Source organism: Arachis hypogaea, chromosome 20 (genome assembly GCF_003086295.3).
Source record: "Arachis hypogaea cultivar Tifrunner chromosome 20, arahy.Tifrunner.gnm2.J5K5, whole genome shotgun sequence".
Classification (NCBI taxonomy): Eukaryota; Viridiplantae; Streptophyta; class Magnoliopsida; order Fabales; family Fabaceae; genus Arachis; species Arachis hypogaea.
In genome coordinates this window covers 119,364,207-119,388,896 of record NC_092055.1, presented here as the reverse complement: position 1 = coordinate 119,388,896, position 24,690 = coordinate 119,364,207, and the positions used below count along the sequence as shown (strand labels likewise).

The following is a 24,690-nucleotide window of genomic DNA, read 5'->3' as shown; positions in this document are numbered from 1 at the left end:
AATAATAATAATAATAATAATAATAATAATAATAATAATAATAATAATAATAGCTTATTCATATTTCTAATATTGAAAATTGAAAATTATATATTTCCTCATCAAATCGAGTGTCCCAAAGGGTTGGGTCTGTGCGAAACAGTATTTTCTAGTGGTGCTGCTGCCATTGGGCTAACAAGGGTTTCAATTCAACACAACATAAACCAAAATAAAACGAAAAAGAAAAAAAAAAACTGAAGTGTGAGACAGAGAAAAACAAAGTAGAGAGAGGGAAGAGAGAAGATAATAATCATAGCTCCAAGTTCCAAACCACAATTTCCCAGAAAAAAAAAAATTAAACACAAAAATCAGCTCCACAATTTCGTTTAATCTCTTCCTTTCTGATCTTACATGCCTATGGATCCCTTTGAGTTGATTCGCGAAGGTCTAAATTTTTATTTTTTGAGTTTTTTTTGTTTGTCTGTTTGTTAGACTTTTTTTTATTGTGTGAATTTCAGATCTTTGACTTCGCCTTATCGCTAATTTTTCTCTACTTTATGTAATTCGCAGCTTTTATTGTTTCCCTTTGTTAATTTTAGTCGTTGGGTCTGTTCTGGTCTATTTCCTTGTAAGTATCTGAAGGTTGTGAATTGCTCAAGATCTCTCAAAGTTTGCTAATTTCGTATTGGGAGGTTGCGTTTCTCTACGTGCTCTCATGATTGAACTCGTTACTGTTGCTGTTCTTGTAAAATTTTGGTGTGAATTTTATGGATTTCTATTTTTTTTATTAGATTGTTTCAATGGAGGTTCTAACTTCTAAGTAGTCAGTATTAGAGATTATCTTAATCGTTTAGTTCATCTAGAATTTGTTTCAGTTATATGCTGTGGAGTGAACAATTTAGGGTTTTAACAATGTCCTTTAATGTCTTCGTAGTTATGAAACAATTTGTCAGTGTTCTTCATCTTTTATTGTTTTTGGGATGCAAGGGAGGTGTTTGCTAACTTTAGCATAGCTTTACGGGATTCATTCCAAGTAGCAGTAATGGATGATCACCTATAGTTTGTTTGCAGTGATGCACAAATTAGTTGTCTCTAATGTGACATATGAAGCATAAGCTCAACTGCTTTGCACATTTTGCGGCATATTTTCATGGATGTTTAGGATATAGTTATGACTTAAGTTGTACACTGAGTTATTTATTTGGCACATTCTGCTGTAATTCATTTACCTGCATGATGTATGAAATTTCTTTGATAATGAGCATGATCAAATTCATCCATTTTTTCAGGGTTTGGGTGAGACTAGCCGGACATGTGCAGTTACTGTAAATAGACTAGACTATATTTAGTTATTTTGTTGACATCCTAGTTAATAATGAACTTGTCCAAGAAAGTATCCCAAACGGATGCAAAGCTAAGCAGCCCAAACAAGGCAACCACTTTGAATCCAAATGCAGCAGAGTTTGTTCCTTTTTCTCTCAGAACATCGTTCTCTGGAACTGCCAGCTCGGTTGATGCAACAGCAAGGCTTGCCAATGCTGGGGCTCTTGGAAAAGCAGTTTTAGATCGGTCAGAATCATCCATTTCAAACAATTCCGATGATGAGGTTCACCAATACTGGCGATGTCAGCTCCCTGATGATATAACCCCTGATTTCAAGGTCGCGGGAGAAGATGTATCCCAAGATGTTAATGACCTTTCTTTAGCTGGCTTATCTATGCATGATGACATTGAGGGCTTGAGGTTTGCCTCATCTAAAGGAAGTAGATATATATTAAATGAGCAGGAGGAATTATCTCAGCAGCACATTAATGGCAACAGTTTTACTGATAGATTAAGGTTTTCCAATTCTAGCTTTAGGGAGGACCCATCTTCAGCAAGCTTTTTGAACACTTCAACAAATCCATGGGATAGGCCAATTGGGAATGCCAACCAGTTTGTTAGCAGTGGTCAAGAGGGGCTTACTTATGATGACAACTCAAGACATGGATTTTTTAATGACATCTTTTCTGAGAATGCAATCGTGAATGATACTAATTTGAACCCCTTGGAGTTTCTGGCTTCTCTGTTCCCTGGTTTTGCGGCAGAAAGCCTTGCGGAAGTTTACTTTGCCAATGGATGTGATTTGCATATGACCATAGAGATGCTCACTCAGTTAGAGGTAGGTTGATCTTTGTGTTATAATTGAACTGTCGTAAAATTTGTGGTTTTGATATTATTCTCATACGTTGTGTATGCCTGTGAAAATTTGTCGGTATATTCATGCACATTATCTACGTCCTACCATGTTGCAGTGCACTTTTCTTTAGTATGATACTAAATCTAGAGGGATGGATGCTGAATATTTGGAGCACTACCTTTGCCTTGTTTTGGCAGGGAAGAACTGTCTCCCCATAAAGTTGTGAAGTTATTCAAGTGCAACCTTGCTTGCAGTTTTTAATTGATTTTTGTGTGGTTCTTGCTAGGCGGCTTTTTGTTAGAGATACTTACTTTTTGGCTTTTGATCTGCACTCTTTGTTCGATTATGTGATGATGATGATGATGATGATGTTATGAAGAGGTCATTGACATTGCATTAACATTTTGTTGGATGTATAATCTTTTCTTAGTATTTGCTCTAGTAGCGTAATATGTCTCCTTTTGTGGATGCCACTGTTGTCTCTACAATGTTTCTTATTTTGATGAGTTCCTTTATAACCCTGGAACTTCATGTTGATCATCTATTTTCTCTTTGTTCTTTTCACTCTTAATCTTTAGCTTCAAGTCGATGGTAGTTTCCATCAGAATCTGAGTTCTAAGACTCTGTCAGCTCCCAATCTCAGTGCAATGGATTTTCCTGCACTTACTTCACCAGATGGTCAGACAGCTTCTGTAAAATATTCTGTAGATAATGTCCAGCAAAGTGGCAACCCTTACCGATCATCAGACAAAGACATTCTGTCTTTCAAAACTAGCTCTTCAATTCCGACTAGAGGTGCTATTGACTTTGCTTCAGCTGTGAGGAAGCTGGCTTCTCAGGACTCTGGTATTTGGAAGTATGATAAAAGTGGTTCTGGTGATGCTGCCATTGGTTCAAGTAGGACATCTCATTTTTTGGCTGGCTACGATGGTGGACTGGGTAGAGCCAGCTTCAGTGATCGGTTACAGACTCGTGGTTCAGCTCGGGCAGCACCTGTTTGGGTTGATACTGGTGACACAGTTGGTAAATAATTATGTATATATGCTTCAGTTGTGGGGTTAGTTCCTTCTACATGTTTTCTTTAACGATTTTCTGTGGCAGCAAATATGTACTCGGAGCTGAGGGAGGAGGCTCGTGACCATGCACGCTTACGTAATGCATATTTTGAGCAGGTGGGTGTTTTATTCTTTCTGCTTACGAAAGTAGCTGCAAGTGAATTAGGATATGAAGTTTGACATTACCTATTGTCTCTTGCTCTATAATTCTATATTTACGCATCCCTCAACTTGGTACGCGCTTTCTTCCCCTGGTTCAACCAAGAGTGTGTTGTACGCTGATATCTGATTTATGTGTTCTTATTTTTTGTTTGTTTTTTGGGGAAATGAAAATTGAAACAATAATATATAACTCTCAATAATTTAGCTGGGACAGGATATTGTAGTTACAAGAGAAGCTAGGCTGATAAACCACATGAAGGTCATAAACATGAAAAATAAAAGTCCCTAGCAGGACCATATTTTGAGTCAGTTTTATGGTCGTGTTAGAGTTTTTTTCTTTTTTCTTTTTTTTAGTTCAATTGTTTATAATTTGGAAACAGGCACGGCAAGCCTATCTTATTGGCAATAAAGCCCTAGCAAAGGAACTTAGTGCTAAAGGGCAAGTGCACAACATGCATATGAAAGCAGCTCATGGAAAAGCTCAGGAATCTATTTATCGCCAGAGGTTTGTTGTTCCCAAATGCTTTCATGCCTCCTTTATTCATGCTAGTTTTCATTAAAATGGGGGCACATATGATGTCACATTGACATGTCTTGCTTGCCCCACAGAGCCTGTTTATACTGATGAGAAAGTTTAAGAGCTGGCTCTACTCTTATCCCATTTAAACTTGGTTTACTTTCCGCCTGATTTCTTCCTCCTCCTTAACTAATCTTTTTGCTGATTGCTAGCCATTGAGAACTGCAATGCTTGTCTCACACGGTTAAGAGGCATGACCCTCCCCCCCAAAAAAAAAACCCTTCTCTCTTTCTCTCTCTCTCACCCCACCCAAAAAAGATTCTGTTGAAAAAATGATGTTGTCACGTTTGAGAAGTTCTAGAATATCATTTAACTATCTATTAAAATGTACTGAGCTAGTGCTGCAACTTTACCTGCCCAAATTTGGGGACATGATTGTTTGAATTGTGTGAACCAGAAGGTTTGTTTCATTGTTCTCAAGACGAATGGACTGGTTTTCTAAGTGTTGGGTTCTCAATTATGCCTCAGCTATTGCAAGTTTTTCACTTTTCAGGAATCCAGTTGCTCCAGAGATGCAGGGGAATGGAAGAGGGCACGAGAGGATGATCGACCTACATGGACTGCATGTGAGTGAAGCGATTCATGTGCTAAAACATGAGCTTAGTGTGCTGAAAAACACGGCCAGAGCTGCCGATCAGCCTCTGCAGGTCTATATTTGTGTGGGGACAGGTCATCATACAAGAGGTTCCCGCACTCCTGCAAGACTTCCGATAGCTGTACAGCGTTTTCTACTCGAAGAAGGTCTTGACTTCACAGAACCTCAGCCAGGCCTACTTCGTGTTGTCATATATTGAGCCAAGCATGTGTACAAGTTTTTGACACAGTAAAAGTTGGTGACATCGTAGTCATTCTTGTATCTGTTGTATATGGGAAGCTTGAAGATAAGGAGAAAAAAGGGAAAAAGGAGAAAAAGAAGTTGGAGGAGAAAAAGAAAAGAGAAGGGTTGTAGCAAAATTGTATCATTAAGGTTTAGCTGCAGATTCAGATTACATTTAGCAAAACTTTACATCATCCCTAGTTATGGGATCATTTTCAATGTTAATTTTGTACTCTAATTTTATCTGTCAAATTCATTACTTTTTTTATTCACATGTAACTTATAGAACTCAGTTACCAGATAGAACAGTTGATGTTTGCAAAACAAATTCAGTTACAAACAATTCTCCATCTCGTAACCAACACTCAACCAATGTAGACACAATTTCGCATAATAATGCATTAATGCCCACCCAATAAATATCGGTGGGAAACCTTTCTCCCTACTTTTCATTTATTCAACGACATACATACACTCAGCTACCGGTAAACGAGATTCTTTCGTTCATTTTATCGAGTTTTGTTTGTGGTAAACATGAATATTGGCCAAAAGAGAGAACAAAAAAAAAATGTTACTGTCAGGATAACATCGATTAGTGTGAAATGGTACAACATATTACGTGAAGAAATTAGTCAACTTGAAGACTTCAGAACTTGTTTCTTTCCGAGGATGCTGTCACACTCTCAGCATTGACAATGAGTTCCAATGATGCGATCCACTTCCATTCTCTTGCTCTCCAAACCTTCCCTTTTCCCTTCTTCCTTCTCATTTCCCACCACCTCCCTGTCTCAATGGTTTTCCCTTCTCCGCCACGCCATCGCCACCTCCGACCTCCTCCTCGGAAAACGTGGCCACGCCCTCATCATAACCTCCGGCCACCACCATGACCCTTTCCTTGTCAACAACCTCATCACCATGTACGGCAAATGCGGCTCCCTCTCCTGCGCTCGCCACCTGTTCGACGTAATTCCCCACAGAGACCTTGTCACCTGGAATGCCATTCTCTCTGCATACGCCCAAGCCGGTGATGCTGACATTGTCAATGCTCATGAGGGTTTTCGCCTTTTCCGTGTTCTCCGCGAGTCCTTTGTGTTAACCACTCGTCATACTCTGGCCCCTGTGTTCAAGTTATGCCTCCTTTCTGGGTGTGAATGGGCTTCTCAGGTGCTTCATGGCTATGCGGTTAAGATTGAGTTGGAATGGGATGTGTTTGTGGCTGGGGCATTGGTCAATATATATGCTAAATTTGGGAGGATCAGAGATGCCCGTGTTCTGTTTGATGGGATGCCCGTGAGGGATGTGGTCTTGTGGAACGTCATGATCAAGGCTTATGTTGAAATGGGTCTTCAGCATGAAGCTTTGTTTCTCTTCTCGGCGTTTCACAGGAGTGGCCTGTGTCCTGATGATGTTACTGTCCGGAGTGTTCTTATGGGTGTTAGTAGAACTGGTTTTGAATTGCAGTTGAAGCAGGTTCGAGCTTATGCTACAAAGTTGTTCCTTCTGGATCATGATTGGGAGGTTGTCATATGGAACAAGACACTTAGTGACTATCTTCAAGCTGGAGAGACTACGGAGGCTATTGAATGCTTCATGGATATGATCAAATTGCGGGTAGCATATGACAACATGACATTACTCGTGATGCTATCTGTGGTTGCAAGTGAAAAGAATATCAATATGGGAAAACAGATTCACGGTGTTGTTGTGAAAATGGAGTCTGATCGTGTTGTATCAGTTGCAAACAGTCTTCTTAATATGTACATGAAGGCAGGTTCTATCGATTATGCGAAAATCGTGTTTAGTCAAATGAAAGAAAAGGATTTAATATCATGGAACACAATTATATCTGGTTGTACGCGGGGTGGTTCAGTGGAGTTGTCCATAAGCTTCTTTGTTAATTTACTACGCAGTTGCCTATTGCCGGACCAATTCACAATTGCAAGTGTTTTGAGGGCTTGCTCTTCTCTTAAAGAAGGCGTCTATTTCAGTAGACAAATTCATACTTATGCAATAAAAGCTGGTATCATCTATGATTCGTTTGTTTCAACAGCTTTAATTGATGCCTATTCCAAGAGTGGAAAGATGGAAGAGGCAGAACTTCTTTTTAGAATCCATGATGGATTTGATTTGGCTTCTTGGAACGCTATGATGCATGGGTACATAGTGAGTAAGTGCTATCACAAAGCATTGGAGCTTTTCATTCAAATGCATGGAAGTGGTGAGCAGGGAGATCAGATTACTCTGGCAAATGCAGCTAAAGCCGCTGGATGCTTGGTGGGGCTTGAACAAGGGAAGCAGCTTCACGCCATTGCCATAAAAAGGATATTTAATTTAGATTTGTTTGTTATAAGCGGGATTCTGGACATGTATCTAAAATGTGGAGAGATGGAAAGCGCATGCAAAGTTTTCAGTAAGATCCCTTCACCTGATGATGTTGCATGGACAACTATGATATCGGGATGCGTGGATAATGGATATGAGGAGCATGCTCTTTTTACATATCATCAGATGAGACTTGCCGGTGTGCAACCTGACGAGTATACCTTTGCCACCCTTGTCAAGGCTAGCTCTCTTCTAACAGCATTGGAACAAGGGAGGCAGATTCATGCTAATGTTATCAAGTTGAACTGTGCTTTAGATCCTTTTGTTATGACCTCACTTGTTGACATGTATGCCAAGTGTGGGAACATAGAAGATGCCTATAGATTGTTCAAAAAAATGAACATGAAGAGCATCGCCTCGTGGAATGCTATGATAGTTGGATTAGCTCAACACGGAAATGCAAAGGAGGCCCTCAACCTTTTCAAAGATATGAAGTCTAAGGATGAAATGCCTGACAGAGTTACCTTTATAGGAGTCCTTTCTGCTTGTAGCCATTCTGGTTTGGTTTCTGAAGCATATGAAAATTTCTATTCTATGCAAAGAGACCACAGAATTGAACCCGAGATTGAGCATTATTCCTGTCTTGTTGATGCCCTTAGCCGTGCAGGGCGCATTAAGGAAGCTGAAAAGGTTATATCATCGATGCCCTTTGAAGCTTCTGCTTCAATGTACAGGACTCTCCTAAATGCTTGTAGGGTTCAGGGAGACAAGGTGAAGGGAAAACATGTTGCCGAGACGCTTTTGACCTTGGAGCCGTCTGATTCAGCAGCTTATGTTCTTTTATCCAATATATATAGAGCTGCTAATCAATGGGAAAGTGCAGTGAGTGCTAGAAATATGATGAGAAGGGTAAATGTAAAGAAGGATCCAGGCTTTAGTTGGATAGATATAAAGAACAAGGTTCATTTGTTTGTAGCAGGAGATAGATCACATGAAGAAGCTGATTTGATATACAATAAGGTGGATCATATTATGAAAAGGATTAAGGAAGAAGGATATGTCCCTGATACAGATTTTGCACTTGTTGATATTGAAGAAGAAGAAAAGGAGAGTGCTCTTTATTATCACAGTGAGAAGCTAGCAATAGCTTATGGTATCGTAAGAACACCACCATCCATCCCATTAAGGGTAATTAAGAACCTTAGGGTGTGTGGAGATTGCCATAATGCAATCAAATATATGTCAAAGGCTTTTCAACGAGAGATTGTTGTGAGAGATGCAAACCGATTTCATCATTTCAGGAGTGGAATCTGCTCTTGTGGTGATTATTGGTGATTTCATGAAGTTTAGTTTTAGGATAATTAGGATATTTTTTAGTAGTGTTTTTAATTTTGAATATTGGACTTAGAAGATAGTGGATTGAACCATTTTCAAATTTTAATGTTTAAAATTACATTGTTGATTGAATATTGGGTTTAAGTGGGATTGAATATGATAAGAGGGTTTGATTAATTTAGTATTTAAAATAATGAACTAGTTTTTAAATCATGTTGGAAGATAGTGAAGAAAGAAATTGGCAAAAAAATTATTGAGAAGTTATCTATAAAATTAAATGCAACTCGAAAATTCTAATTTCTTTTAAGAGTTTAATCGATACACTGATAATGTAAAATATTTTATATAATTATCTAATTATATTCATTTTTTATAATCATTTATACGATTAATGTAAAAATTATTTTACACTTATAGTCCATCTATTCTTATCATATAAAAGTTAATACAAATCTATTATAGAATAAACTTGTGCCATATTAATTTATGTGATTGTGTCACTTTAGCAATTTTGCATAGATGACAATTTTATGATTTTGCAAAATAAAAAGAATAGATATTTATATAAAAAATAACGGGGTTAAATATAATTAATATCTATATTAAAACTATAATAATAATAATTTTCAGTTGCAAATATTTAAAGTGTATAATGATGACATATTAACATTTGTTTACCATATATATATTCTAATATATCATAATTAATAAAGTATATTTATAATATTATATTACATTTTTTGTATTTCTATTCTCAATTTTTTTCTCTCTTTTTTTTTAAAAAAAAATATATATCTCCAAATACACTAAAAAAAATTTTAAAAAAGTTACATTATAAAATATCATTTACCAAAAAATATCAATAGACAAATATATTTTATTTCTCAAACTTTGAATAATTTATTTATAAAAAATATTCACATGAATAAATAAAAAAATTCTTAAAATTGATTATGTTTTTTATCATATTTTATGATAAAGTATATAAGAAATTTTTTTAATATATAAAAATATTAGAAACATACATGAGTTATTATTTAAAACATGGCCAATTATAGTATACAGATTTTCATATACAATATTCTCTTAGAAGGATATCATGATGATACTTGGAACAATGTTGGTAGGTGGGGGAACAGCTTGCAGAGATATGGTTTGGAGACCTTGAGAGCTTATGGGAGGATTTAGAAACAAGCCATGCTGGTGACATTGGCTTGGCTTGGATGCAGTGGAAGTGGATCTTTGAATGTTCGGCCGGATAATGGAGTATTGGATTGTGATATTGGGCCTCAAAGTAGATCTTTTATTGTTTGACTTTATTATTAGTTTGTTGTTTGGCTTTATTATTAGTTTGTTGTTTGGTTTTTTGGATATTATTTTAATTTTATACTTAAGAAATTATTTAAAATATAAATATTTTAATTCATAATTATTAATACATATGTTTTTAAATATATAAATAAAAATTTTAAATTTTTTTAATTTTTAAAATATTTTTTAAAAATATATATTTAACGTTGAGTACTTTTTATCTATTTTAAAATATTTTGAGGACAGAACTTTTTTAAAAGTGTGTTAAAAAATCGAGGATAATTTAGAAATTTTATCCATATTTATTTGATATTATTTATAATAAATTTGGCAACTTTGAAATTAATCAAATTAAACAAAACTACTTTTATTAAAACAATTCTATTAACCATAAAAGTTTTATTATTAAAAATAATAATGACAAATATAAAAAAAATGAATATTTGGTATTTTTACTTAAATAAATTAAATTTCATATTTATATTTGCATGTATCTTTTTAAAGTATTTATAATTTTTTTACACTAAGTGCGAGAAAAAAATATTCATAACTAACTTTGGGCCATGCAAATTATAAAAATCTTGGAAAAGAATATGAAGTTAATTGACAAAGGGTGAAATAATAGATCTTTATATGCTATTTAGCTTATGCTTTCGGTTTATACTTTTATGATATGTAGGAAAATACCAAGCTCATCATATGACAAATTTTATTAATATTAAATTGAGACAATTTTAGTTACAAATTTTATTTTCATATATTACAAATTATTTATAATTTAGTATAATTATTTGTTTAAAAACTTATTTATTTTTTTTGTTACTAAATATTTATTCAAGAGTTGAGAATTTTTTATAATTGCTAAATAAAAAATTTATAGGTTTTATTATATTCTAGAAGAGTATTGTCATTAATTCTATAACAACTAAGTATAAGGATAAATATATCTCTAAGAAAATAATCTAATCGTGCCTTAAAACCATAATAAATATTAAGTTTTGTTATCTTCTTCTTCATCGTAATTTTTCTAACAAAAATTTTATAGGAATATTTAGATAACTATTTAAAAAATACACACAAAAATAGATAAAAATTTGATCTCTATATTTTTTATTTTTTAAAAGTATTATTAGTTGTTGACAAAAAAATCACAAAAAAATATACTTAACAAAAAATACTAAATTTTAAGGATAAAAATATCTCATTTTGCTAATCATGCTTGCAAAATATTGCATTAAAATTTAATTTTTAAAATAATTTTTGAGAATACATATTTAATGTTTGATATTTTTGTTGCGTTTTTAAATTAATTGAGGATATTTTTATTAATAAAAAAATGGAGATAATAGATATAAATAAGAAAACAAAGATAATAAATATAAATCGAAAAATAGAGATAATAAATATAGATCAGTATTCTGAAAACTGGACCAGACCGGCCGGTTCGATCGGATTAATCGAGAACCGGTCAGTTAGTCGGTCCGGTTAACGTTTAAAATCGATATGCAAAAAACCGGAAAAAAATCGGCCAAACCGGTGGTTAACCGATAAACCGGTTGAACTGGTCGGGTTTTTGAAGGTCCAGTTCTCTTATTCCACATAAAACGACATCGTTTTGGTTGGAAAAAAAATAAAAACGCGCAGAAGACCCCCAATCCCCACCCCCTTTTATCTCACTCTGAGTCTCACCAAAATGGAAAAATCCGTAACCCTATCAGAGCAAATAGGCGCCGCTACTCTGTCCTCGCCGTGAATCCCATCTCTGTCCTTGGCATCGTCGGCCGCCTCTTTCTCGTCGTCAAAAACGCCTCTGTCTCCGAGACATCTCTCTCTGTGTCGAGCACCACTTTCTGTGCGTAGTGCGAACGTACCCGTGCCGCCGTGGGCTCTTTGCCATCGCCGTGAGTTCTTCAATCTTCGTCGTCCCTCAACATCTTCTTTGTGCTCTTCTTTATTTTCACTGATTTCCTCCCTTTTTTACTTTAGTTTTTTATTTGTTTCCTCTGTTGTGGGTGGAACGAGTTATTGATTTTTCATTTTTTTTGTTAATTTTATTTATTCTGATTTCTGAGTTGCATCACTTGCTTGTTGCTGTTTTTTTTATTCTTAGTTGATGGTGCTATGATGCATTGCTTCACTATATTTTATATGTTGAATTTTTTCTGGTTTTGAGTTGTTTATGACTTTATGCTATGATTCTAATTCTGAGTTGTTTACGAGTTTATGTTGATTTTTCTGATTTGGTGATTCTGCTTGTTGATCTTTTTACAGCCATCTCTCTCCATCGGGACCCCACAACCCCGGTGACCCCCATTCTCAACCAATGGGTTCAAGATGGTTGATCCGTCACTCAGGAAAAAATCCAAGATCTCATCGCATGCCTCTGTCGGAGACGTTTCTATATGCACACCCTTGAGGTTTTACACTTCAAGTTCCAACCTTTACTTTTCTTTTAGGATATAATGAAGCCTATTCAATGGCACCCTTGATATAGATTGAAAAATAGAGATAACAGATATAGATCCAAAAACAGAGATAATAGATATAGATCAGAAAAATGGATATATATATATATATATATATATATATATATATATATATATATATATATATATATATATAATCCATCGGCAATTCTACACACATCCTCTCATACTCTGAAAAACAAACACTTTTAAGTTTTAGTTTTCGTTGCAATCGTAGTATTTAAAAGTTTCATCCTTTGTATTTTGGTTCAAGCCTCTGAATTATAATACAAGTTCATATTACTCCATCATCAAGTGAGTATTAATATTTAGTTCATTATTGATATATTAGATTTTATTATTATATTGGTAGTACTTTTTAGTACTCTGTTCTTCATTAATTTTAATATCTTCATGGTACTCATAATAGTTGGTATCAGAGCCAGGTGAAAGCCTGGTTCTGGTATCTTCTCATGAGACCACCATATAAACATAATCTCATGAGAAGATCTACTAAACTCTGTCCTTACTGTTATCCATTTGAAATAAACTATATTATCCGAGATGAGGAAATCCTTTATAATCAATTACGAATGATTGAATTCTTACGTTATTATACTAGACTTTATTATAATCTCTAGACTTGGTTATAGATTATATTCGTATCCTTATACCTTTATTATTATTATTCTAAACTTTGTTAAGCAACTAAAGACTTTATAGAACTCCATTCCATAATCTATTAAAGATAAGTGTAGCGGTGAGAGCCGTTTATACGTTGGTCAGCCCAGTGAGCATACCTGGTGATAAGTCCTCTTTGAAGGCAATAAAACCATTGGTAAGCTAGGGTGGTCCCGTAGCAGAAGTCTTTAAACAGATAATGGCCGGAATTCTAAGATCTTTAGCTGAATTGAACAAAGGAAAGAATAATTCAATAATAATAAGGAATAATGATACTGAAGTTTCAAGTTCATCTTCAGAGTTACAAGTAATAAAATTAGAAGAAAAGTTTCATAACTGGTCTGTACCCCTTATCAGCAAAAACGAAGTTTATAAAAGACAAGCATTCTGGGAACAAAAAGATAATGAAATACACATGCTAGAATACAGTTACCCAGGAACTAGTAATAATCACATTATAAATATACTAGAGGAACAGAAACTAAAAGAGCATCAAGAAAAAGGTTATAATTTTATTCATATAGGACTTATCCAAGTAGCAGCCAAACCTAATTTTAGACTAGGAATTAACATACCTATCTTGATGGTATTAAGAGACACAAGGTTTAAAAAATTTAGAGACTCACTAATAGCTATATTAGAAAGTAATTGTCATGATGGTCCAGTATTTTTTAATTGTTATCCAAACTTTTCCATGAGCCTTAAAAATGAATACACCTCTGAAGCTCTCAAATTATATATTAAGACACCTAAAGACATCATTGATGAAAAATATGACCCTTTTGAAGTGATTTATAGAATATATTATAAAATTACTAGGGTAAATTATAACTTTAGGGCTAAAAGAGAATCATCAAAAGATGAAACTATTATTATTCATGCTAATTTACGAAGATCTTTTGTTCAAACACCTAAAAAACTTCAACATGAAGAACTAATGAGAAATATTCCTGAAGAATGGATTTTAGAAGATATAATAGAAGAAGATAAAATAGAAAATACAGAAATTAGGGACGTTATTAGAGAAGGTCCACATATTAGACTAAGAATGAATAGGTCTCGTTCAGTTAGAATACCAAACTATCCGAATAAAGAAGAGATTTCACCAAGACATTCTATAGATAACTCCTTACTAAACGATGGGGTTATAGGAATAAACAACAATAGACCACATATAGCAACTCCTTTATATGGAACAGAAAATAATTACTCACCCACTACCTCTCAAATTCTAGGGGTAATAATGAAAGAAGAACCCTTTGAAATTGATAAAAATTGGATTAGTAAAGATTTTTATGCAGAATATAATACAGGATTAAGAAACTGGTATTTTACTAGATATTCTGTGAAAGAAACTATAGAAATAAGAAAAGAATTTTATGATTATCTAATAAAAAATAAAATTAATTTATACTTCTTCTATTGGTTGAAAACCTATTTTCATGATTTTAAAAAAGAATTTTGTCCTTTAACGAAGACAACCACTACTTGGAAAACAAGTACAGGGCAAACCGTAGAATCCCAATACCCACCAAAAGAAACTATAAAACTACAAGTAGCGCACAATTTAGAACTAGAAGCCACTCCCTATAAAGATAGTGGAATAGAAGGAAGTGTAGACAAAAGAGACATTAAAAAGGTACATCAACAACTTAATTACACTAACACTGTCCTAGATATTATGAAAAACCAATTAGAAAGAATTGAACATAAACATGAACAACTTAAGCCCATTGAAAAACCTATATACAAGTTTCAAAGTCCAGATATAATCAAACTTAGAACAAATGTAGAAGCAGACATTGATGAGTTAAAAGAAAAACTTAAGTCTATAAGTTTAGAAAAAACAGCTGTTAATACAATAGAAATCAACAAAATGACACATAAGAATCAATATTATCCAAAACTAAGAAATTACTATCCAAGATCAACCCCGGCTGATGTAAGCCTTGAAGAAAGAACACAGTTGGTACAAAATAGTTTTACTGGATCCGAATTAGTAGAATGGAATTTAGATGGGTTAAGTGAACAGGCTATTTTAGATCTAATGTGTAGTATGACTATGGCAGCAACTGCTTATAAGGCAAAAAGAGCTACGGATAGAGAAGCAGCAATCATGATTACACAAGGGTTCACGGGACAATTAAAAGGATGGTGGGATAACTTTTTAACTATACCAGAAAGAGAATTAATCCTAAGTAGTATAAAACCAGAAGACCAATCACAAGATGCCACAGCAACCTTAATTTTTACGATTATAAAAAACTTTCTAGGAGACCCAAATATTTTTAAAGATAGAATAGGAACCCAACTAATGAACTTACGATGCCCTACAATGTCCGATTATCGATGGTATAAAGATGTCTTTATTTCTAAAGTTATGATGAGAGATGATGCGGCAGCCCCTTTTTGGAAAGAAAGATTCATAGCTGCCTTACCCAAACTCTTTTCAGAAAAGGTTTTACAAAAACTACAATCTTTATTTGGTACTCAAATACCATATGAGGGCCTAACTTTTGGCCAAATACATAATATAGTAGTACAAACTGGAGTAGAAATATGCACAGACACTAGATTACAAGAAAAAATGCGAAGAGAGAATATAAGCAATAAGCGAGAATTAGGAAACTTTTGTCAACAATATGGCATTACAACTGAAAAAGCACCTAGCAATCAAAATAGAGTCATTAAGAAAAGAAATACAAAAACCTTTGGGAATAGGTACAGGTATCAATCAAAAGAATCTTATACAACAAAAAATAAGCCAAAGGAAAATTACAGGAAAAAACAAAAGTGGAATAACCAAAAGAAAAATAGTAAGAAACAAGTAGTTTGCTGGAAGTGTAAAAAACCGGGACATTATGCCAATAACTGCAAAACAGAAGAAAAAATAAGCAAAATCAGTAATGAAGAAGTAAGAAAAGCTTTAGCAGCTATATTAATCGACAGTGAATCAGAGAGCGAAACGGAAAGAGAATATTCCTCTGATGATTCAGAAAACTTTATTCAACAATTAGATATACCATCTTCTTCCGAGTCTTCTGAGTTAGAAGAAGATTCGTGTCTAGGACCAGGAATATGTAACTGTGATAGTTGCGTAAAATCCTTAAATGTAATTACGAGAACTCAAAAGTCAATCAATACCTTAACAAGAGAACAAACAAATACTCTAATTTCTATAATAGATAAATTAGAAGATTCTCCCTTAAAAGATGAATTCTTATTTCAATTAAATGATCTGATTAGGAAAGAAGAAAAATCAAAAGAAGAAATAAGGCCAGTAGAAATTAAAGAAATATATAATAGGTTTAGAACACCTAAAGAAGAAACTTCTTTAAAACATTTACAAGAAGAAATAAAAATGTTAAAATTCGAAATTTCTGAATTGAAACAACAAAATATATCTCTTGATTATAGAATACTAAAATTAGAAGGCGAGAATATAGTAAGGTTACAAAAAGGAAAAGAAAAATTAGAACCAATAGAAGAAGAAGAAGAAATTATAAACCCAATTAATTATATTAATGAATTATCATTATTAATTAACCAAAAATGGTATACTCCTATAGTCATAATAATCGGATCAGAGAAATTTGAGTTTATAGCTATGATAGACTCAGGAGCAGATGTAAATTGTATCCAAGAAGGATTAATACCTACCAAGTATTATGAAAAAACAACTGAAACCATTGTAAAAGCAGAAAATGACAAAATGACTATAAACTATAAGACTTCTAAAGCAAAAATTTGTAAAGGAAGTGTATGCTTTTCAACTACCTTCTTCCTAGCAAAAAGAATATCTCAACAAGTTATATTAGGAAACCCCTTCACTCTACTATTATACCCTTTTACGGTAGATGTAGATGGGGTAACTACCTATTGTATACCAAACCAACCTATCCTATTCGAATTTATACAAAAACCAAAAAAGAAAGAACTAAATTTATTACAACAAATGGCTACTTCACAAATCAATATAATAGAAAGAAAAAAGAAACAAGTTAGTTTCCTGAACCAAGAAATTGTATATAAAAAAATAGAACAACAATTAGAAAGTCAAAAAATTCAGACTTTAATAAAAGGGATAGAAGAAAGAATAAAAAGGGACTTATGTAGCCTAAATCCAAAAGCTTTTCATCATAGAAAGTTACATGAAATATCTTTACCCTATGAAAATGATTTTAACGAAAAAGATATCCCCACTAAGGCAAAACCTATACAAATGAATAAAGAGTTATTGACATATTGTAAAAAAGAAATCCAGGACTACTTGGATAAAGGTCTAATCAGACCATCAAAATCTCCTTGGAGTTGCACAGGGTTCTATGTAATGAAAGCTTCAGAGATCGAAAGAGGAGCTCCAAGGTTAGTAATTAATTATAAGCCTTTAAATAAAGCCTTAAAATGGATAAGATATCCCTTACCAAATAAAAATGACTTAATTAAAAGACTAAGTAAAGCTACCATATTTTCTAAATTTGATTTAAAATCTGGATACTACCAAATCTCAGTAAAAGAAGAAGACCGATATAAAACAGCTTTTATACTACCCTTTGGACATTATGAATGGAATGTAATGCCACAAGGATTAAAAAACGCACCAAGCGAATTTCAAGAAATTATGAATAATATTTTTTATGCATATTTAGACTTTACTATAGTCTACCTAGATGATGTTCTTGTATATTCTAAAGGAATAAACCAACATATTCAACACCTAGAAAAATTTATTAATATTATAAAAGAAAATGGTCTTGTCCTATCTGAAAAGAAAATGAACATATTTATAACAAAAGTAAGGTTCCTAGGATATGAAATTTTCCAAGGGACAATTACTCCGATTAAGAGATCTGTTGAATTTGCAGAAAAATTTCCAAATGAAATTATCGACAAAAAGCAATTACAAAGATTTTTAGGATGTCTGAATTATGTAGCTGAATTTCTACCAGGAATAAGAACTTTATGTGAACCTTTATATAAAAGGCTAAGAAAACAGCCTCCTCCTTGGACAGAAGATATGTCTAAAATAGTTCAAAAAATTAAATATTTAGTAAAAGAAATTCCTTGTTTAAGTATACCAGACCCTAAGGCAAGTCTAATCGTAGAAACAGATGCCTCCGAATTAGGGTATGGAGGAATACTTAAACAGATTCTTCCAAATTCCTCAAAAGAACAAATAGTTAAATATCATTCAGGTATATGGAATTCAGCCCAGAAAAATTACGCTACTATTAAAAAAGAAATATTAGCCATTGTCTTATGTGTTTCACGTTTTCAAGAAGATTTATTCAATAGAACCTTCTTAATCAGAACTGATTGCAAAGCAGCCCCTAATGTATTAAAGAATGATGTTAAAAATTTAGTTTCTAAACAAATATTTGCTAGATGGCAAGCTATATTATCATGCTTTGATTTTTCTATTGAACATATTAAAGGAGAATTAAATGCATTACCTGATTTTCTAACAAGAGAATTTTTGCAAGGTAAAAATGAGCAGGAAACAAGCGAGCAGTGAAGATTATGGTCAGCCTCTTGACCAACCAGCAACTCCAATACAAGCTAAACAATTATCTATTAAACCCTTGACAATGTCACAGGTTGTTAAAAGTGAGAAATCATCAGCATCAACTAAAAGCTTATATGAGGTCCCTACAGCTAATAAATATACATTATTGCAGCCATCAGATTTGTTTAAAACTAAACCATTATCTGAAGAGCATCCTTATCATGAAAAACCCATACCTCTAAAAATAATGGCTTTAGAAAAAGAATGGTTTAAAATGGATAGAAGAATCATTTATAAAACAGTTTTTCCAAATACTTTTCACTACCCTCCAACAAACATTCAAAAAACCCGAACCTTTTATGAATTTATCCTAGTAGACACAGGATCACTTGAATTAACTCACAATAAAGATCAGACCACAAAAGAAACAATCTTTTCAAAAATTAAGATTATGAAAGTAATCACATTATCAGAATGGGAAAACCCTCCTTTTCATTGTAAAAGTTTTACTAGAAAATTTGAACCACAGTATTACTCCTATTATGATTATATAGATGCTTGGTGGAACACGTTATATCTTTCTCCAAATCCCCACTCTTGGTTCATATGGTTTCGAAAAGGGATTTCTCTACAGTTTCCCAAATGGTTCCAGATATGGTTTCAAGAGTTTGGACCAATGGAAGCAATCTTTCCAAAAGAAGCCTGTATGGCTTATGAATATTTCAAAAATAAAACATCATTTCTAGATGGATATAAACTGATTTCCTTCATTCCCACTATGGGAATATGCTGGATAATGACCTGGGAATATGATTCCGCAGGATATGAAGATACTCCAAGTGTACAATATCTAATTAGAAACATAAAGGTAAAATGGTGGAATAAATTCGACCTGAACCTAATTAGTAAAAGAGCAATTGATAATTGGATGACTATATCCCAAAAAAGAGCAGAACCCCCAAGTCACAGTTCAGGGTTCGAAAAAATATCATTTGAAAAAGAAACGCGCTTTCTAGCCCATAAGAAACAAATGATGGCGGCCCTTGCAGCGGCCACCTCAGAAGAAGAGATCCATAATTCTCTAAAAGCAATAAAAGCAGAACCAAAAGACGAAGATGAAGAAGTCCAGTCCAGCCCAGGACTGTACATACAAGATACCCAAGATCCGTTTGAAGAGTAAAAAAAAAAAAAAAAAAAAAAAAAAAAAAAAAAAGAGTCCCGAAATCAGAAAACAGACACCTATACAAAGTTGACAGAGAAGGTGTCAAGACGATCTCAGGAAATAATAAAAGCATCTCATGCAGAAAGGAACAAAACTCATCAGCAGGATTCCAACAGAATCACAGCAGAAAAAAATAAAACCAGCCACCGGTTTACAGAAAACTAGAACAGAAGACATTAACTCGAAGATAAACCCTCTGAATCAGCACACAGCAAAAGCAAACGGATTAGCAAAACCAGGGGAACTTAACCTACTATAAAAGGGGAGGGAGGAGGGGATTCAGATCCATCGGCAATTCTACACACATCCTCTCATACTCTGAAAAACAAACACTTTTAAGTTTTAGTTTTCGTTGCAATCGTAGTATTTAAAAGTTTCATCCTTTGTATTTTGGTTCAAGCCTCTGAATTATAATACAAGTTCATATTACTCCATCATCAAGTGAGTATTAATATTTAGTTCATTATTGATATATTAGATTTTATTATTATATTGGTAGTACTTTTTAGTACTCTGTTCTTCATTAATTTTAATATCTTCATTAATTTTAATTTTAGTACTCTGTTCTTTGAAGGCAATAAAACCATTGGTAAGCTAGGGTGGTCCCGTAGCAGAAGTCTTTAAACAGATAATGGCCGGAATTCTAAGATCTTTAGCTGAATTGAACAAAGGAAAGAATAATTCAATAATAATAAGGAATAATGATACTGAAGTTTCAAGTTCATCTTCAGAGTTACAAGTAATAAAATTAGAAGAAAAGTTTCATAACTGGTCTGTACCCCTTATCAGCAAAAACGAAGTTTATAAAAGACAAGCATTCTGGGAACAAAAAGATAATGAAATACACATGCTAGAATACAGTTACCCAGGAACTAGTAATAATCACATTATAAATATACTAGAGGAACAGAAACTAAAAGAGCATCAAGAAAAAGGTTATAATTTTATTCATATAGGACTTATCCAAGTAGCAGCCAAACCTAATTTTAGACTAGGAATTAACATACCTATCTTGATGGTATTAAGAGACACAAGGTTTAAAAAATTTAGAGACTCACTAATAGCTATATTAGAAAGTAATTGTCATGATGGTCCAGTATTTTTTAATTGTTATCCAAACTTTTCCATGAGCCTTAAAAATGAATACACCTCTGAAGCTCTCAAATTATATATTAAGACACCTAAAGACATCATTGATGAAAAATATGACCCTTTTGAAGTGATTTATAGAATATATTATAAAATTACTAGGGTAAATTATAACTTTAGGGCTAAAAGAGAATCATCAAAAGATGAAACTATTATTATTCATGCTAATTTACGAAGATCTTTTGTTCAAACACCTAAAAAACTTCAACATGAAGAACTAATGAGAAATATTCCTGAAGAATGGATTTTAGAAGATATAATAGAAGAAGATAAAATAGAAAATACAGAAATTAGGGACGTTATTAGAGAAGGTCCACATATTAGACTAAGAATGAATAGGTCTCGTTCAGTTAGAATACCAAACTATCCGAATAAAGAAGAGATTTCACCAAGACATTCTATAGATAACTCCTTACTAAACGATGGGGTTATAGGAATAAACAACAATAGACCACATATAGCAACTCCTTTATATGGAACAGAAAATAATTACTCACCCACTACCTCTCAAATTCTAGGGGTAATAATGAAAGAAGAACCCTTTGAAATTGATAAAAATTGGATTAGTAAAGATTTTTATGCAGAATATAATACAGGATTAAGAAACTGGTATTTTACTAGATATTCTGTGAAAGAAACTATAGAAATAAGAAAAGAATTTTATGATTATCTAATAAAAAATAAAATTAATTTATACTTCTTCTATTGGTTGAAAACCTATTTTCATGATTTTAAAAAAGAATTTTGTCCTTTAACGAAGACAACCACTACTTGGAAAACAAGTACAGGGCAAACCGTAGAATCCCAATACCCACCAAAAGAAACTATAAAACTACAAGTAGCGCACAATTTAGAACTAGAAGCCACTCCCTATAAAGATAGTGGAATAGAAGGAAGTGTAGACAAAAGAGACATTAAAAAGGTACATCAACAACTTAATTACACTAACACTGTCCTAGATATTATGAAAAACCAATTAGAAAGAATTGAACATAAACATGAACAACTTAAGCCCATTGAAAAACCTATATACAAGTTTCAAAGTCCAGATATAATCAAACTTAGAACAAATGTAGAAGCAGACATTGATGAGTTAAAAGAAAAACTTAAGTCTATAAGTTTAGAAAAAACAGCTGTTAATACAATAGAAATCAACAAAATGACACATAAGAATCAATATTATCCAAAACTAAGAAATTACTATCCAAGACCAACCCCGGCTGATGTAAGCCTTGAAGAAAGAACACAGTTGGTACAAAATAGTTTTACTGGATCCGAATTAGTAGAATGGAATTTAGATGGGTTAAGTGAACAGGCTATTTTAGATCTAATGTGTAGTATGACTATGGCAGCAACTGCTTATAAGGCAAAAAGAGCTACGGATAGAGAAGCAGCAATCATGATTACACAAGGGTTCACGGGACAATTAAAAGGATGGTGGGATAACTTTTTAACTATACCAGAAAGAGAATTAATCCTAAGTAGTATAAAACCAGAAGACCAATCACAAGATGCCACAGCAACCTTAATTTTTACGATTATAAAAAACTTTCTAGGAGACCCAAATATTTTTAAAGATAGAATAGGAACCCAACTAATGAACTTACGATGCCCTACAATGTCCGATTATCGATGGTATAAAGATGTCTTTATTTCTAAAGTTATGATGAGAGATGATGCGGCAGCCCCTTTTTGGAAAGAAAGATTCATAGCTGCCTTACCCAAACTCTTTTCAGAAAAGGTTTTACAAAAACTATAATCTTTATTTGGTACTCAAATACCATATGAGGGCCTAACTTTTGGCCAAATACATAATATAGTAGTACAAACTGGAGTAGAAATATGCACAGACACTAGATTACAAGAAAAAATGCGAAGAGAGAAAATAAGCAATAAGCGAGAATTAGGAAACTTTTGTCAACAATATGGCATTACAACTGAAAAAGCACCTAGCAATCAAAATAGAGTCATTAAGAAAAGAAATACAAAAACCTTTGGGAATAGGTACAGGTATCAATCAAAAGAATCTTATACAACAAAAAATAAGCCAAAGGAAAATTACAGGAAAAAACAAAAGTGGAATAACCAAAAGAAAAATAGTAAGAAACAAGTAGTTTGCTGGAAGTGTAAAAAACCGGGACATTATGCCAATAACTGCAAAACAGAAGAAAAAATAAGCAAAATCAGTAATGAAGAAGTAAGAAAAGCTTTAGCAGCTATATTAATCGACAGTGAATCAGAGAGCGAAACGGAAAGAGAATATTCCTCTGATGATTCAGAAAACTTTATTCAACAATTAGATATACCATCTTCTTCCGAGTCTTCTGAGTTAGAAGAAGATTCGTGTCTAGGACCAGGAATATGTAACTGTGATAGTTGCGTAAAATCCTTAAATGTAATTACGAGAACTCAAAAGTCAATCAATACCTTAACAAGAGAACAAACAAATACTCTAATTTCTATAATAGATAAATTAGAAGATTCTCCCTTAAAAGATGAATTCTTATTTCAATTAAATGATCTGATTAGGAAAGAAGAAAAATCAAAAGAAGAAATAAGGCCAGTAGAAATTAAAGAAATATATAATAGGTTTAGAACACCTAAAGAAGAAACTTCTTTAAAACATTTACAAGAAGAAATAAAAATGTTAAAATTCGAAATTTCTGAATTGAAACAACAAAATATATCTCTTGATTATAGAATACTAAAATTAGAAGGCGAGAATATAGTAAGGTTACAAAAAGGAAAAGAAAAATTAGAACCAATAGAAGAAGAAGAAGAAATTATAAACCCAATTAATTATATTAATGAATTATCATTATTAATTAACCAAAAATGGTATACTCCTATAGTCATAATAATCGGATCAGAGAAATTTGAGTTTATAGCTATGATAGACTCAGGAGCAGATGTAAATTGTATCCAAGAAGGATTAATACCTACCAAGTATTATGAAAAAACAACTGAAACCATTGTAAAAGCAGAAAATGACAAAATGACTATAAACTATAAGACTTCTAAAGCAAAAATTTGTAAAGGAAGTGTATGCTTTTCAACTACCTTCTTCCTAGCAAAAAGAATATCTCAACAAGTTATATTAGGAAACCCCTTCACTCTACTATTATACCCTTTTACGGTAGATGTAGATGGGGTAACTACCTATTGTATACCAAACCAACCTATCCTATTCGAATTTATACAAAAACCAAAAAAGAAAGAACTAAATTTATTACAACAAATGGCTACTTCACAAATCAATATAATAGAAAGAAAAAAGAAACAAGTTAGTTTCCTGAACCAAGAAATTGTATATAAAAAAATAGAACAACAATTAGAAAGTCAAAAAATTCAGACTTTAATAAAAGGGATAGAAGAAAGAATAAAAAGGGACTTATGTAGCCTAAATCCAAAAGCTTTTCATCATAGAAAGTTACATGAAATATCTTTACCCTATGAAAATGATTTTAACGAAAAAGATATCCCCACTAAGGCAAAACCTATACAAATGAATAAAGAGTTATTGACATATTGTAAAAAAGAAATCCAGGACTACTTGGATAAAGGTCTAATCAGACCATCAAAATCTCCTTGGAGTTGCACAGAGTTCTATGTAATGAAAGCTTCAGAGATCGAAAGAGGAGCTCCAAGGTTAGTAATTAATTATAAGCCTTTAAATAAAGCCTTAAAATGGATAAGATATCCCTTACCAAATAAAAATGACTTAATTAAAAGACTAAGTAAAGCTACCATATTTTCTAAATTTGATTTAAAATCTGGATACTACCAAATCTCAGTAAAAGAAGAAGACCGATATAAAACAGCTTTTATACTACCCTTTGGACATTATGAATGGAATGTAATGCCACAAGGATTAAAAAACGCACCAAGCGAATTTCAAGAAATTATGAATAATATTTTTTATGCATATTT

At 32.9% G+C, this 24,690-nt stretch overlaps 1 protein-coding gene across 1 annotated transcript; it reads left to right on the top strand.

The window, feature by feature from the left end:
* Positions 1-88: 88 nt before the first annotated feature.
* LOC112786222 (pentatricopeptide repeat-containing protein At4g33170) lies at positions 89-8,558 on the top strand. The gene is made up of 7 exons (XM_025829627.3): positions 89-424; positions 1,269-2,140; positions 2,737-3,181; positions 3,260-3,330; positions 3,756-3,880; positions 4,446-4,743; positions 5,469-8,558. The coding sequence occupies exons 2-7, from the start codon at positions 1,355-1,357 to the stop codon at positions 8,424-8,426; spliced, it is 4,683 nt and encodes a 1,560-aa protein (XP_025685412.1). The 5' UTR covers positions 89-424; positions 1,269-1,354; the 3' UTR covers positions 8,427-8,558.
* Positions 8,559-24,690: the final 16,132 nt, after the last annotated feature.